Raw genomic sequence first — 16,350 nt, 5'->3', positions numbered from 1 at the left:
CAACTCTTCAGTAAAAGAGAAGCCTGCTGCTTAAAATCCTGCTCTTTTATCTACTTACGCATTTTCCTCTCACCTATGCACACTAGCCCTACACACTGACAGTCAGACAATATGCTATGACTATAGCCAGACTGTAAGATAAAGTTCTCAAAACTGCCAGTCATGACATTGCCAGATCCCACAGCTTTGGGGGAAATTATAGACTCAAAAAGGACAATGGTAGAACTCCAGAGATATACACAGTTTATAAGTTTTCTAAAAGGAGACAGCAGCACTGCAGACAAAACCATATCCTGGAACCAATGACACAGAAACTGGGATAGTCTCGATAAGAGCCTTTCACAACGGTAGAATTGGGACTGCCATTTTAGATTTCCTTTCTGACAATAACTGCTTGTACGACTCAAATCAAAATCACCCTGTATTACAAGAGTACCAATGTCTGCATAATGGTTGAACTTTTACCCTAATAGCATGTGGATTCTCCAATGCATCATTTCAAAGGCTGCAAATTTGAATGAGGTCGTTGCTAGCTGGTGAGAAGGGAATGGGAAGTCAGGGTTATGGGCTAAGCAGCAAGTTTAATGCATCTCTACACAGACCAGACAGGAAGCTGGGGGGGGGGGGGGGGGGGGGAAGTGAGGGTGATCTGTCTGATGCATTAGATCATAAAGGCAGCCATAATACTAACTACAAAGCAGCACTCATTAAAACCATAACCATTTTATGAATGAAGCCATTTGCATGACAGATAGATTTCACAAAAGCAGAGTGGCCCATCCCCACCTATTTCCCAGGGTACTTACATCACTCATCAGACCCTTAAAGACAACAAGCTCTGCTTTCAGCCGCTCAATCTTTTCATTTAACTCTTCCTGGACAGCTTCAGCTTCTTGAGCCTCCTATGAGAGAGAAAATAAGGAAAGAGCTAAATATCTGGAAGCATTTACTTAACTGCTAAGCTTCACAAAGGTGGAAAATAGCTGGTAGCCTTGAAAGCCTGCCCGTACCACCTGCACCAACCTCAATAGCCCCACTGCTACTCTACAAATGCAAGTGGTGGAGGGAGCATGGGTGAGTTTCAGGACTGGCCTACCTTGCTGCTCAACCAAGAGCATAGTGGGAGTGAAGGAGAGGAGAATATTTAGATGCAGTGTGGTCCAGGGGTTGCATCATATCAGCATATTTTCCCCTACTTCAATCTGAACACTAGGAACTTCCAATGTTAAGAGAACCCCAATTCAGGGATTGGTTTTGTTCTATTAAGAAGGGTTCTCATGATGATGAGAGGCTAATGGCTTGGACTACTATAGCTGAACACTCCAAAGAAGCAACCCTTTACCTTCATTAAGTTAAGAGATTGCCTTCTGCAAAAGAACTGATACAGGATTAACATCCCATTTATTGCATATACTGAAGAATAAAGATGCATTGCTTGAAGATTGAACTAGGTGAATCAAGGCACTCCTCCTGCTTCAGTCATAAAATTCAGCATCAAGCAGCCTAAGGTTTCAAATATTAACAGCTCTATCCAGCAGGAGGTAATTCAGCTGCCATAACTACAAGGGTTCAAGACTCTTAGGATCAAAGAGTAATTAATCCAGACAAAATATTAATTTTAAATGACCAGATTAAAGGGGAAAAACCTATACTATAAAGTATTTTAGCTCAAGAGTTGGAGGAATGGTGGTCAGTACTAGGAAAGTCCAAATCCCACTCAAAACCCACCTCTTGCAAGGTTTCCACCATAGACTCCAGACTCATTCGCTTTGCCAGTTCCTCCTCCCATCTGAAAGAAAAAAAGATTTGCAGACAGAGATTAGATCAACATTTCTGATTGAGTTTATTCCAACTACAGAGATCTTACCTTACCACTTGTAATAAAAAAAGAAGATTAGATAGTTATTGTAGGTGTCAAGTGGAAAACTTCCCTTAGTCTCAGCCACATGTGCGCACACATACTCAAACTGCCAATTTTCAAAGTAGCAATTGGAGTTTAATTAGTTTACCTGCTAACACTATTTTCATTCTTTGACTGTAGCATGTGGACATGTATAAAAATGGGACACTTCCACTGCAGCAGCAATAGGTTGAAAATCTAGACAAGTCAACAAATTTGCTACTTCTGGTATTTAGCCCTATAAACTCCAGGGACTAGTTATAAGCCTTCTTCATGACAATATCTTCAAATGCCTATATTTATTCCAGTTGTATCATAGAAGTACAGTTCCAAGCAGAGTATCTATCCTGCAAGGGGGTCCTTGAATGCGGTATGAATGCATGACATATATGCCTTGTTACTGTCACATGCAAGAGGCACTACCATAGTGGGAACCAGGATGGCATTAAGGGAGGGTAAAACTTTCCATCAGTCTCAGATTGCAGGGCACACACTATTTCTAAAAACATTGTATCTTAAGGAAGAACAGTCCCGAATGATTTTTACACATTCCATCTCATCAATGCACCTCTAGTTCCCAAGCACAGGAAATGGGGAGCTGGTAAGCAACAACAGGGCATTTGGTCCATCAGGAGAGAAGAGGAGATGAAGACTGTTTAACAACATTACCACATGTGGAAAATGCTAAAATCATGGACCAATTTAGGCAAAAATAGACTAAACTGCTTAAGCTACCTCTTACCAGCCAATATTTTAAATAGGCATTAATGCCAGTGAATAGGACCAATTTAGGATGAGTGATATTGAGTGTAAATATATACAAAATGAATATTTCTTCATGTACATTTATAGATCTGAACTGTCAAACTTCCGGCCTGTTCAATAAAAGCAGCAGTTCTAAGTCTGAAAATACTGCTGTTTGCTGACATGTCTGACAAAAATAATTAAACATGAGACGCAAGGGAGGTCAGCAAGAAAAAATAGAGCACAACCACTGAAATAGAAGAAAGGAAGGATGCCAAGAAGTCGGTCATCAGGCCCAGATCCAATCCTTTCCATTAGCAGTTTTTTGAAGAAAATCTTGTGGGTCTGTTTCATTTCTTTTTAAAAGGTTTATTGGTGCTAGCTTAATATTCACTGTCCTTTGAGCTGATGTCCACCATAAACCAAAGGAGGTATGAACTGAGCTAGATAGCTTTTCAGCACCTGTCTCCCGTTTGAGTGTTCTGGACTTCAATGTGCCTCTCATTTCTTTCCCAAGATTTCCCCTCATCTTCCATCTCTTTTGATTAAGATTATTCTCCTTTAAGCCCCTGTATCATTCTTGATGGCCACCAATAGTTTTCCCATGTTTATCATATAGCAGAAGTATGGTATTGGTGGCAAGTACTCCACCAATAGGCTTACCCTCAGAATTTCCAGGTTTTCTCATTTATCCTTGCAACTCATCTACATTGTGTTCCTATTCTATTCAATTATCCTCCCCAATTTTCTTAAGTTTTAAGATTTCATGACCTAACTGCACGGTTTTATGTTCTTTCTTCCAAGTTGCCAACAATCAAGTCTGGTCTAATACTGACAGGAACACAGGCCAGGAGAAACAGTTGCTCCATCAGTGACCAACACCCATCAGTCCAGAAATAGAATCGCATCTTCTCCACAAAAACCCATAATGCATATCTGCAGCATTGCATGATTTGCTACGCCTTCCTTGCAATATATGCAACCCTGACTCTAACACTGGACTAACTAGAAGAACCAGGAATTGAAATTAACTAAACACTGATTATATTTCCATCGATCAAAGAGAGATGAGTAAAAAAAAATTTTTTTTAATCAGTTTTATTAAATTTTATTACGTTAAGCTCTTCGAACAGTCCTTTTTAATTAATAATTTAAACAGAGTACCTACTAAACTTTCAAATGCTCTATGATGCATCCTAATCTGACGTGCTATTTATAAACATGAAGGCATTTTAAAAAAATTATTAAAGACAGTGCCCCTTTAAGAATATATGCCAAAGTACGGCAATAGATTTAATCCTGCAATTTATAATTGACACTTTTGTTTAACATTGTTGAATTATGAATCCATCATTGGATTAGTGTGAAAATATCTGGCAGTCATCTTCCCTTCACACATGGAAAGCTATATATGTGGTGAACAAAGTATTGTAGAATTGTGCAAGGTCAATTCTGGAGAGGTTGGCAACAAGGTTTCTTCAGTGGATTTTAACATGTACGAGATTGTTGTCTATCACCTTTCTTAGGCCAAGCTTGTGCAACTATTCTAAGAGAAACATTCCTACAGGACACTCATTCACTCAAGTTTAGTAAAAGCCAAAGCTTTATCTCTGGAAAATCTGTCTGAAGCATTCCCAGCTCACTAAAGCCAATTGAACCCCCCAAAACAGTAGCTTCATCAGGCAACAAGGGATTCTCCCATTTAGAATAAAGCTTCTTTTTATAGTTTAACAGAAGCTTGGCTTCTGGCACCAGCAGTTAAAAGGAACCAGGGTCCACTGACTCAGTCAGCTAAACATCCAACAGAAAGTTTCCGTTATGTAAACCTTTGGAATGCAGCAGGTCGCAAAATCTGCACAGACCTTTCACTCAACAAATCCCCCAACAGAGCCTGGGAATTTGAAAGCCTAGTTACAGAGTATGACTGATCACTGCCATTAAGAAATTTGCTTGCACTAATCCAGTAAATACAGTCTACCAAATGACAATTAAAAGCACTCCTATAACCTCTAATTATAATAAGGTATGTTATTTTTGGTCACACTCAGACAAATAGTTTTACAGCTAAATTAGAAGATGCAAGTCGTGGATATGAAGGTCTACCCCCCAAAAATATTTACTTTAATCCAAAAATGATAGGATTAAGAACGTTGAAAGGAGAGGGAAGAGTGCGTTTTCTGGGTCAATTTCATAATCTTGCCAGTACAGTGTTAAGTTTTCCAATAGGAATAATTTCACCATATTTTCAAGTTTACAAAAGAAACCTGGTAAAGTGACTGGATTTTATGGGACGTTTGTGACACATTAAACAATTCTAAATTCACATACTGTATCATAAGCCCCAACACCCCCCCCCCCACAGACTGCAATAGGTTTGCATTTCAAATGCAGTTGAATGCCAAAGGATCATTTCAGCAGGGAAGAACAAAGGCAGCTGTGGGTGTGCTGCAATTCTCGGTCTTAATCCATGACCAGCGGCACCTGAATTTATCATATTCTAATACAGTAGCAGCAGCATTGACTAGGCCCTGCACTAGTGTGTTACAATAGGACAGGCTGACCGCATTTACTCTTCCCCTGCCACTCCAGGGCAGAGATACTTGGCATGGTAGCATTACATCAACTCTCCAATATGTAAGTGAATGCTAAAGTGGTACAGAAAGACATTACCCGTGTCTTTTCTCTGCCAATTATTTACTGCCAAACAGACTAAAATATTTAGGCTGGAATTTGTATTTGCCACAAATATTTTAGCTTTCATTTCCAATGTCCTATATGCATTAAGGCTGCTAGTCACATGTACAAGCAGCATCCTTATTTTTCAAACCTCATTTGGTCATCTCACCTTCTGGACTGTGACTGACTGCTTAATATTAAATTCACTACATGCAATATGGTCCCCTTCTGCTACATTGAGGATGTGTCATATGGTTTTAGGCATTCATACTGCATTGCTGCCAGCACACAGTCAGTTGTGAATGCAAGACAGTGTAACTAGATATTAGGAAAACTGCAGTGCGCCGTCTCAAGAGAGATCTGAAATGTATTACTTAAATGCTGAAATGTTGAATACTAATTATATTTAGGTGAAGAGATTTAACCCATTATTTGCATCCATGCCCAAACACATAACATAGCTCTGCGGGGAAATTATTTTTAGTAAATATTACATCCATATATTTTTACTAGTTGTAAGTCAAAAGCAAGCAAAATGCTTCAGCTTCCATCCCGAACACTTCAGTCACTCTGGAAAACTGTCAAAATTATCCATTCAGAATCTATGCACAGCCTATGGGGTAACATCATTAACTTCCATCATTCCATTCAGTTCCACTGGTTTAGTTTTTCCATCCTTATGCCATAATTTAACTGCATTTCATAGAAAGGAAGCATACAGCCCCAGTTCCTTTAAGTAGAAAGCAAAGAATTTTTATGGAGAGTGGAAGAAGGGTGCCATCTTTTAAATAATAGATTAAAATTATGTTCTCAGCATATATTTATCCATTTCTCCAATGGAAACAGAAATCTGGGCCTTTTGAAAGGAAGCCAGGAATTACATTAGACTGATAATAAATCAGGGTCCCCATCATATATCACTGATCAATAAAGTCAACTTGTTCTCAGTTTCAGAATGCATTCCCTACTGCCTGCCTGACTAGCCTCATGTAACACCTGGAAAAATGAAGTCACCGAGTTGACATCTGGAGGGGAAAAAAAACCATACAAAAACAAAAAAATCATCAGTCTCCATCTTCCCCACCACTCTTAACACAAACCTCTGGAGATTTGTTTTTTGGGGGAAGAGGGAGAAAAATGGAAGGAGTGGGGAGAGAAGAATGAGGATTGAATTGAAGATTCAATCTTCCCTTAATGCTTCCAAGCAAATTAGATAATAGATTGTTTTTTGACACTATCATCCTGTATTTGCAGTAACACAAGTATTTTAAAGGGCCTTGGGCAATTGCTGCTACTGTACATTCAAGTATTGCAATAAGCAAAGAAAAAGACAGCATACCCTTGGGAAGGTGCTAACTACTGTGCATTGGCACAGACATATGAAACATGTACTAAGCAGTACTACAGAATTTTAGGCTAGCCAATTTCTGCCCACTCAATTTCTCTTCCAACACAAGAGCTGAACTGCAAGTCAACCACAGCATGTTTCAGATGCCCTTAAAAATCCTCTGCTTCTAAGCAACCTGATAGGCTCTGCATGTAAGTGGTACTGCTGTGAGAGACCTATGAAGATGCTTCTGTAGCACTTCAACACATATGTTGCTTCCTTCCTTCTCCTCCAAGGAGAGAGAGAGAAAGCCAGCCTGCTTAATCAGCATCACCCCTGCAGCATAAATGAGAGCCTGTGGTTTCCTGGCAGGACTATAGTGGGAAACCAGATCAGCTCTTCCCATTGAAGGAGTGATGTTTGCTGCTCTGAAGAAATAGAGGTGACAGAAACTACCAGACCAATAATACACAGAAGGGAAGTGACTGTACAGGCTACCAGGCTGAAAACAGCAGTCCTCATATTTGTGCTGCAGGATATTAACTAGATAGCTGCTTCTACTAGTCTCAGATATCGCTATTTCTGAGCTCAAACATCAATTCCTACGATTTCCAGCTGCAGCCAAAGTAGCTTTCAGAGCTGGAGAGGCAGAGATTGCCAACCTGAATGTACAGATTAGCAATAGCCTTTTCTCAGCCTACACCGAGGTTACCAGGATTGTTTTTAAAAATAAAATTCAGAAAGGGCAATTTCAGCACTGACTATACTCTTCCCCTCCTCCCTACTGAGGGCAGACATTTAATGTTATGACTACCTTCTAAATTCACAGATTTACAGGCTTATATTATAGTTATTAGAACATGAAAGGCCAGTCAAGATAAAACTAAGGATACATTTCCCTTTTTCCAGATGCAACATTACATTCCAAATGTATTCAATCACTGCAGTTTCAGGCCTCAAACTGCCTCTGCAATCATGTGATTAGGAATGAGTATTTTACATAGCTTGGCACACAGGGAAGAACTGTGTACCTTTTAAGAGAGGAAGTAGCTAGAGTATGAGACATTGAACTAACAAGATAGAAGGATGCTGAATAGCCTTGCAAGGACTAACTCTGCTTTTATAAAAAGCAACAGAGGGTCAGCTGAGGGCTTGGCTACACTCGAAACTCCAAAGCGCTGCGGCAGGAGCACTCCCGCGGCAGCACTTTGAAGTGCAAGTGTGGTCGCAGCGCCAGTGCTGGGAGAGCTCTCCCAGCGCTGCAGGTACTCCACCTCCCCGAGGGGATTAGCTTACAGCAGCTCCCAGCGCTGGGGCACTGTTTACACTGGTGCTTTACAGCGCTGTAACTTACTGCGCTCAGAGAGGTGTTTTTTCACACCCCTGAGCAAGAAAGTTGCAGCGCTGTAAAGCGCCAGTGTAGTCATAGCCTGAGTCACATTTCAAACCCCCATGTTTCCTTAGAACATGGAACAGTACACAAGAGATCAACACCTAGATGAGCTGCTATTCAAAAGAAAATGGGTGGAGATTACAAGGAAATTTGATAGTACCCAGGTGTAAATTTCTCTAAGCTTCCACTACTCATAACTTTCATTGGAACTCAACTGAGACATCCATACTGAATTCTTATCGACAGACAATTCACAACTAAACCAGCTCCCTGGATCACCAAGGCTAAGCAACATGATCTTGCACCATCTCTTTACCAGTATGAGCATTTAAAGTTTAGGTAGGATTCTGAGTGGTGGGGGAAATTGCCATTTAGAGATTGTCAAAAGAGCTCAGCATGTTGATAAGCCAAAAGTTGTGTCTGAACCACATTATCAACTCCTTAACAGCCAAAAAAGATAAGTACTCCTCATACACCATTAAATGAGGATTCCTATTTTGTCAAAAGAATTTCAAAGAAACAAATATTTCTTAGATATGAAAAAATGTAGCAAAGAAACACTGCTGTAAATGTCGTGAAGACAAAAGAAACTCTGTATGGTACTGTTGAGGTTTTCCCTCTGTCTTTCCATCTCTATGGGGTACCACACGAGAGGCTTGCTTGAGCTTGATTATTGCTATGCTTTCTTGTTGTCATGGTACATGGGATCACACAAAAGAACATCTCTTCGAAGCACGAGAGTTCACCTGAACACTATCAATATGCTACCATTGAAAATACTGGCTGCAAAAGCCTAACTTAAGCGTGTAAGTGTCAAACCATTTCACAGGACAGGAAGCATACAAAAAGACAGAAAAAAAACTAAGACTCAAAGATGTCAATATTTCATTTAAGCATGTGAGACACACCTAGTACTGCTCATCCTTTGTATGTGAAGCATCTAAGATGCGTTCTCTGTGATGTGCCCTACCTGCAAGGACAAAGATGGGAAAATATGTGCATTCTATGCCAGGCTCAGTTAATTATACCTTAGGTGTTGCCCAAAAGGGCTTGTGTTCTGCAATCACGGGTTAGAGACACGTTTTTTGCTCTCGTGGCAACATCACTTGTTCTTTTGTGGTTTGACGCCTTTTGATGCCCATATTTTGTTTAGGTGTACTCTGATGGGCAGGGCGTGCCCCACCATTCACTAATGTTGGCATGAGATTTGATGTTTTGCATGTTCAAGCCCAACCAATTTAATTGTTTGAGATTACTCATAGTAATCTCATGTTTGGGTCTGTAGTAACATGCCCATTAATCTAGTCTCCCCACATCTATCCAGTGATATAAACCATGATGGCGATATCTAGATAATTGTGGTTATGATGCACTGATTTCATTCTAATTGGCATATTGCCCCAGGAGTAGCACCTATGCTGCCATACAAAGAATCCAGTTTCAAATCTCATGTTTGGTCAGAGAAAGACCATTGATGATACTACTTCTGATAGAGGATGCCCCTGCTTATGAGGAGAATGTACTTTAGCAAGTGGAAAGATCAAGATCTCTTGGTCAAATTTTCTAACATGGAAGTGTATAAATCTTTTCTCCCCCCTTCCCTTAAGAGTTTGCAGCATCCTAGTTCCCTTATAACACAAATCCTGCCCCATACTGAACCCCCTATTTGTAGGCAGGTCAGGAAAAGAACCTGTGTCTAAAATGAACACCAGAATCCCACCAATTCATTGCAGTGACTAGGGACATACATTGCAGATAAGTCTGAATTAGCAAGTCAAACAATATTGAGGACTCAAGGATGTTGCAACAAAAGACGCATTTTGTCAAAACAAAACAAGTATTTGTTGTTTACAAAGCCACACTAAGTCTTTTGTTATGTATTTTGTTACAATAAGATTGTCTAGTAATATTACACCTCAGAGTGCTGTCTCTGTTATTAAACCCCTACTTATATTGTAAGATCCTCAGGACAGGAAACTGACCCATTCTGTGTTCTGTACAGCACTGAGCACACAGTCAGTATTCCGATTATGTTAGGATGTGGGACAAGAGCTGGGATTTGTGAACAAGCTAGGTGAGCATTAATGAGGTTCTTCTGTACTGTATAGGGATTCTTCAGATTTATCTCAAAGAGACCAATTTCAGGCCCAAGAGCCCTGGTTTCTTACTGAAATACAAATTAAATGCTGATTAATATATTTTACATGGAGCCAGTTTTATTTGAATGTCTGATTCCATGAAGCCTGCCTCTAACAAAACAGTACAGCATTCTTGAATGAAGTGATCCGTGGCTTGCTACTTCTCAATTGCATCCTTCCCACCCAAATAACAGAAACCTGTTAGCCAAGGTATTGGTCATCTCAACAACATATTCCCAAAACATAAGACTATTGTGGCCAGCATTCATGTGTCAATTGGTTTCTGTGTTGAAAAAAGACACAGATTAATCTATATCCTCAGAGCTGAAGCCCAGTAAATGTGTTTTGGTACAAACGCAGATATACCTTTTCTAAATGGGAAGCAATCATTAAGAGATTCCTTTGCTCATTCAGGACCCATTTCCCTTTGCCCACATTCACCAGTAGCTGTCGATACTTCTTTAGTTTAGGTCAATTTTACTAGTCCATATTCAGTTTGGACATGCAGCACTAAATATGCATTGGTGCTCTCCATCCAAAGACTGTACAGGAGGTTGTAGCAAATCAGAGCAACTCAGAACAGAGCAGAGCCCTCTGCATTTTGTTCCCATGTGAGCGAAGAAAGGACATCCTATTTTTGGGGAAATGTTAGCCTTTATTGCCAATACTTATTTTCTCCATATTAAGCATGCAATTTCTCAGTCGATCAGGTTTTAGAAATCATCTGGCCTTGTTTTAACACATAATGAGTCTAGAGAGCTGTTGTGGAGTAAGCTCAGTAGATAAGAAACGGATGTTGTGTGGTAAGAGTTTACTATGGTAAAAAAAAACAAAAAACAAAAAACCACCTACTAAAGACCAATATAAAAGCATGTTTGAGACATGTGCTCTGTTTATACTAGAACGCAACCTTTGAACAGCAGGAATTCCTTGGAAGTGAGCTGTTAAAGATAACTTACTACTTTGTAAAACTTTGTGCAAATATGTATTGTGATTAAACTTATGTGGAAAAATGTTTTCAAACCCTGCTATTGGAACTACAATAAAAATGTCTTCCAGTGAAGCTGTCAGGTTTTGCTTCTGCCAGCAGTTTGTTCCTGAGAAGAACCCTAGCATAAGGTTGTGATGGGTTTGGTCACAGTGATCCCCTTGGTATCGTCACCTGATGTGCTGAAATTACCTCTGAGCCCGTTTTCCCTGCCAGCTTGGGACTCCAGAACCCTGCCTTGTTGAGCCAGACATGCTAGCCTGCTGCAACACAGACCCGGAGTCTGGTCCATGCTCCCAAAGCTGCAAACTTAACTGAAAACAGCTCAGCAGGTTACCTATCTCCAGCACCCAGACACCCAGTTCCCAATGGGTTCCAAACCCCAAATAAATCCGTTTTACTCTGTATAAAGCTTATACAGGGTGAATTCATAAATTGTCCGCCCTCTATAACACTGATAGAGAGATATGCACAGCTGTTTGCTCCCCCAGGTATTAATCTCTTACTCTGGGTTTATTAATAAACAAAAGTGATCTTATTAAGTATAAAAAGTAGTATTTAAGTGGTTTCAAGTAATAACCGTCAGAACAAAGTAAGTCACCAAGCAAAATACACAAGTCTAAGCCTAATACATTAAGATACTGATTACAGGTAATATCTCACCCTCAGAGATGTTCCAATAAGCTTCTTTCACAGACTAGACTCCTTCCTAATCTGGGCCCAATCCTTTCCCCCGGTACAGTCCTTGTTAGTTCCAGCAGACATCTCAGGTGGCAAGCAGGGGTTCTCTCATGACTGGCAGCCCTCTTTGTCCTGCTCCACACCCTTTTATAGCTTTGGCACAAGGCGGAAATCTTTTGTCTCTCTGGGTCCCCACCCCTCCTTCTAAATGGAAAAGTACCAGATTTAAGATGGATTCCAGTATCATGTGACATGGTCACATGTCACTGTAAGACCCCCCCTAGTCTCCATTCTTCCTGGGTTGGCCCACACGTACACAGGAAGGCTTGCAGGTAAATAAACAATTTACAACCAATTGTCTTAGTCAATGGGAGCCATCAAGATTCTAAACCACCATTAATGGCCCACACTTCGCATAATTATAATAGGACCTCAGTGTTATACTTCATATTTCTAGCTTCAGATACAAGAATGATACATGCATACAAATAGGAGGAACATATTCAGTAGTTTATAACCTTTGTTATGATACCTGACAAGAGACCTTTTGCATAAAGCATATTCCAGTTACATCATATTCATAAGCATACTTCCATAAAGCATATGGAGTGCAATGTCACAAAGGTTATCAGAGCTTTAATGTCACATAGAAGCAAAAGTCTCGGGTGCATTCTTTAAAATAAAATATTGCTGCTTTTAACAAGCAAAAAACACCCATCAATGGCTTATGTGTAAGGTTCATAACTAATTAAAATTATTTCAAGCTATTTTAAACTACATTAATGTCTCATGCATGATATGCTCTTTCCAATAGCTTTAATAGGTGTAACAAAGATATTCAGGTATGAAAACAAAGGAACTTTATGGAAATCCAATGAAGTAACATCAAGGATGATCTGTCCCTCTTCCCATACAGAAACAAACCTGGATTCTTCCAGCACAAGAGGGAAGTGAATCCAGTCATTTAAGATGTAACTGCTTACTCAAGAAGGCTTTTTGGTACAATGTAGGACAGCCTGTTTGTTGTATGTGCTACAGAGTCTCAGCAATCTTTTTGACAATTTTTTAAAGAAAAAGCAGTGGAGAGACAACTTGCTGAAAAGGAGTTTGCATTGTTCAAGTTTAAGACTGATATCAAATGAAATAAGACAAGTTATATTCAGCTTCGTGACAAAGTCAGCTGAGAAAACTGAAAAGTCTTAATTTACCAACAAATTCATGATTGTTAGCATCTATAATAGAGTCTCACAGCAGGAGACAAAAGCAATAGCAATTTAATTTGAAACAATAGTGCTATCTAGAATGAAGGTCGTGAAATCAATCCCTTATGTTGGCTGAGGACCACACTGTAGTAATGGAGAACTTATGAAGCCATCAAGCAGTCTATATTGCTAAAACTAGAGGCCAGCAAGAGACCAAATTCACAGATCCTAGTCTCCTTTATTTTCTAACTACAGTAACTCCTCACTTAACGTTGTAGTTATGTTCCTGAAAAATGCGACTTTAAGCAAAACGATGTTAAGCGAATCCATATTCCCCATAAGAATTAAAGTAAATGAGGGGGTTAGGTTCCAGGGAATTTTTTTTCACCAGACAAAAGACTATCTATATCTATCTAATCTATACACACACACACACACACACACACACACACACAGAGTATAAGTTTTAAACAAACAAATTTAATACTGATACACAGTGATGATGATTGTGACGCTTGGTTGAGGTGGAGGAGTCAGAGGGTGGAATATTTCCCTTACTGCTAACAGGGCCGGCTCCAGCTTTTTTGCCGCCCCAAGAAGCAAAGAAAACAAAACAAAAAACAAAACAAAACAAAACAAAAAATCATTGAGCTGCTGCTGAAGATGAAGAGAGGGAGCAAGGGACCCGCCGCCGAATTGCTGCCGAAGACCCGGACGTGCCGCCCCAACAACGGACGGACTGCTGCCCCCTTTCTATTGGCCACCCCAGGCACATGCTTCCTTCGCTGGTGCCAGCCCTGACTGCTAAATGATGAACTAGCAATTGGCTGAGCCCTCAAGAGTTAACTCTCTCACTCTACAAGGCAGCAGGAATGGAGGGAGATATGCGCATTTCCCCTTTAAGTACACTGCTGTGTTAATTAGATCAGCTTGCTGAGACCACAGCTGCTGCAAGCTCCCTCCATCCTGAGCCCTGGTGTGTCCCCCTGCTCTATGGAAGATGGGGTAAGTAGGGTGCAGGAGCAGGGGGGAGGAGGACACCCTGACATTAGCCCCCCTCTTCCTTCCCTCCCCCAGCACAGCAAGCAGGAGTCTCAGGGAGCAGCTCCAAGGCAGAGGGCAGGAACAGCACATGGCAGTGGGGGGAGGGACAGCTGAACTGCAGGCAGCTGCTGCACAAGGAACTTAGGGGGGCTGCCGGTCCACCCTGGTTCCAAGCCCCCACCAGCTAGCTGCAACAGGCTGCTCTTCCTGCAAGCAGTAGACAAAGCAGGCGGCTGCCAAACGATGCTAGAAGGGAGCATTGCACAACTTTAAACGAGCATGTTCCCTAATTGATCAGCAATGAAACAACATTAACTGGGACAACTTTAAGTGAGGAGTTACTGTACTTAGTTCAGGGATTCTATGTCAACTTGCATTCAGATCATGACTGTAAATGCCTCAACTACCAAAGCAAACTCTTGTTCTCAGGGAAAACTTATTTTCTCAAAATTTTATAACTTATGTATTGGGAATAATTGTTCTTAATTATTCTATAGGAATGAGCACAGAACCTCTGCAAGTAGATTTTACTAGACTCATTTACTGGTGTATTAGAGAAAGAAGGGAGGTGAAGTAATATCTTTTATTGAATCAACTTCTGTTGGTAAAAAGAGACAAGCTTTCGAGCTTACACAGAGTTCTTGTTCAGGTCTGGGAAAGCTACTCAGAGTATTGAATTTCTTTCCTTTCCCCCTCTTCCCACCATTTCACAGGATTCTCTGTAGCTAAATGGAGACAAAGCTAGGTGAGTTCATTTTAAGTATTCTAAGGAATATATGTACATGTCTCAAATCAGTGGGAAGCCAAGACACCAACCCTTGTTTTGAGTAGGCCAGATGGCAAGAGTTCTCTGTATATAGCACTTAACCAAATGTTATATGCAATACTGTGACATCTGTTCATTTCAATGTAGTTATGTCTGAGATCGACTAGTGCAGCGGAATATGGAGGAGGGCCTCTATTTTAAAAAGATCTATGGCAATTTTTTCTAAAGGAATTCCTTTCCACACCTAAACAATTGTGCTGTTCATATGAAAATTATTTGTTTGGTGTCAGTACAATAAGAGTTTTGATTAATAAAGTGTAAATCCTCGTGATAAGACACTGTCCAACTGTGGGTACCGAAACTATATCACTGATAACTATGAACGTTTAAGTACAGTAGTCATAAATTAGCTACATGTGATTTCCTCTACCCCACCTCCTCTTATGCCTGCTAATGCAATGCAAGACATTGCAGATCTGTGCACCCAAAACCTTTTTCTGTAATATAGCTTGATATTACTTTCTGTAAGATGCTCTAGTTATTTCTCAGCACACAATAGTAACGCTGACAGCCTGCACATTAAGGGACAGGCTGGAATTATTAGCAGTACTAATAGTACTGAAGTTTCTCAAGTTTGAGTGAATAGTGACCTGTTGGCTGATTTCTTTCAGACATAAAAGACCCTTCCTGACAGTCACAGAAAAAGTGGATTGACAATATAAGTCAGTCTCATCAGGTTTATTTATGTGCTATGGGAACATACTAGTTTCAATACCAGAGCAGGCCATCGATCCAGATGGGTTTGTTAACCTTCTTAGGGAAATAAGAGAAAGCAACATCCAAATAACTTGAGCTGGAAAAGGGTGTTTATTTTTGGGGGGGAGAAAAAGGGAGAAGGTTAGGAGTACTCCACTCTATAATCGGGGAGGGGGAGAGAAGGGAATAGATTACATGACCTAGTTTTAGAATATGATCAGGACCCAAGTGCAATGAGTGTTGTAATCTCCACTCTTTAAAATGTTTAAGAAGCTTCATTTAAAATTAAATTAAAATGCAGAGCCCCCTGGACTGGTGGCCAGGACCTGAGCAGTGTGAATGCCATTGTAAATCAGCTCGCGTGCCCATAGGTTGCCTACCCCTGAGCTAGGGATTGCCTCCCTTCCACTTTCCTAATTCTGCTACACAAGCACTGTAGTGAATTCAATGCTGCAGTATACTGATCGACCAACAGGAAAGTGAAGCCATTTGTAACCCTCACCATTGAAAGAGCTCAGCCAGTCAACATCAACAGTATAAATCATGGTCCCTGTAATTAGGTTGACAGGCCATCATCCATGTTCATCCCGAAGAACCTGAAAGCGCAAGAGCACCTTTTTCAGCTTCAGGTTAATCTGGACTGAGGTGGACTAACTTGGTGCATTGAGATAAATGTCATCTCCATCTGACCCAAATGGTCTAGTAATTAAGTAGCAACCTGTTCTCTTTCCTACA

General features: G+C 40.5%; 1 protein-coding gene across 1 annotated transcript in view; it reads right to left on the bottom strand.

Moving 5' to 3' along the window:
- The window catches only part of IFFO2 (intermediate filament family orphan 2), a 49,313-nt gene that overhangs the window by 13,894 nt on the left and 19,069 nt on the right, over nucleotides 1–16,350 (bottom strand). The window contains exons 2-3 of the mRNA XM_024217293.3: nucleotides 1,729–1,789; nucleotides 807–902 (exon numbers count right to left, since the gene is read on the bottom strand). Coding sequence (XP_024073061.1) covers nucleotides 807–902; nucleotides 1,729–1,789 — 157 coding nt within the window. The remainder of the gene's footprint in view (nucleotides 1–806; nucleotides 903–1,728; nucleotides 1,790–16,350) is intronic.

This window comes from Terrapene carolina, unplaced genomic scaffold (assembly GCF_002925995.2).
Source record: "Terrapene carolina triunguis isolate 2854851 unplaced genomic scaffold, T_m_triunguis-2.0 Scaffold714, whole genome shotgun sequence".
NCBI classification, from domain to species: domain Eukaryota; kingdom Metazoa; phylum Chordata; order Testudines; family Emydidae; genus Terrapene; species Terrapene triunguis.
Note: the sequence above shows the minus strand (reverse complement) of the source record. Positions and strands in the feature narration are given on the sequence as shown.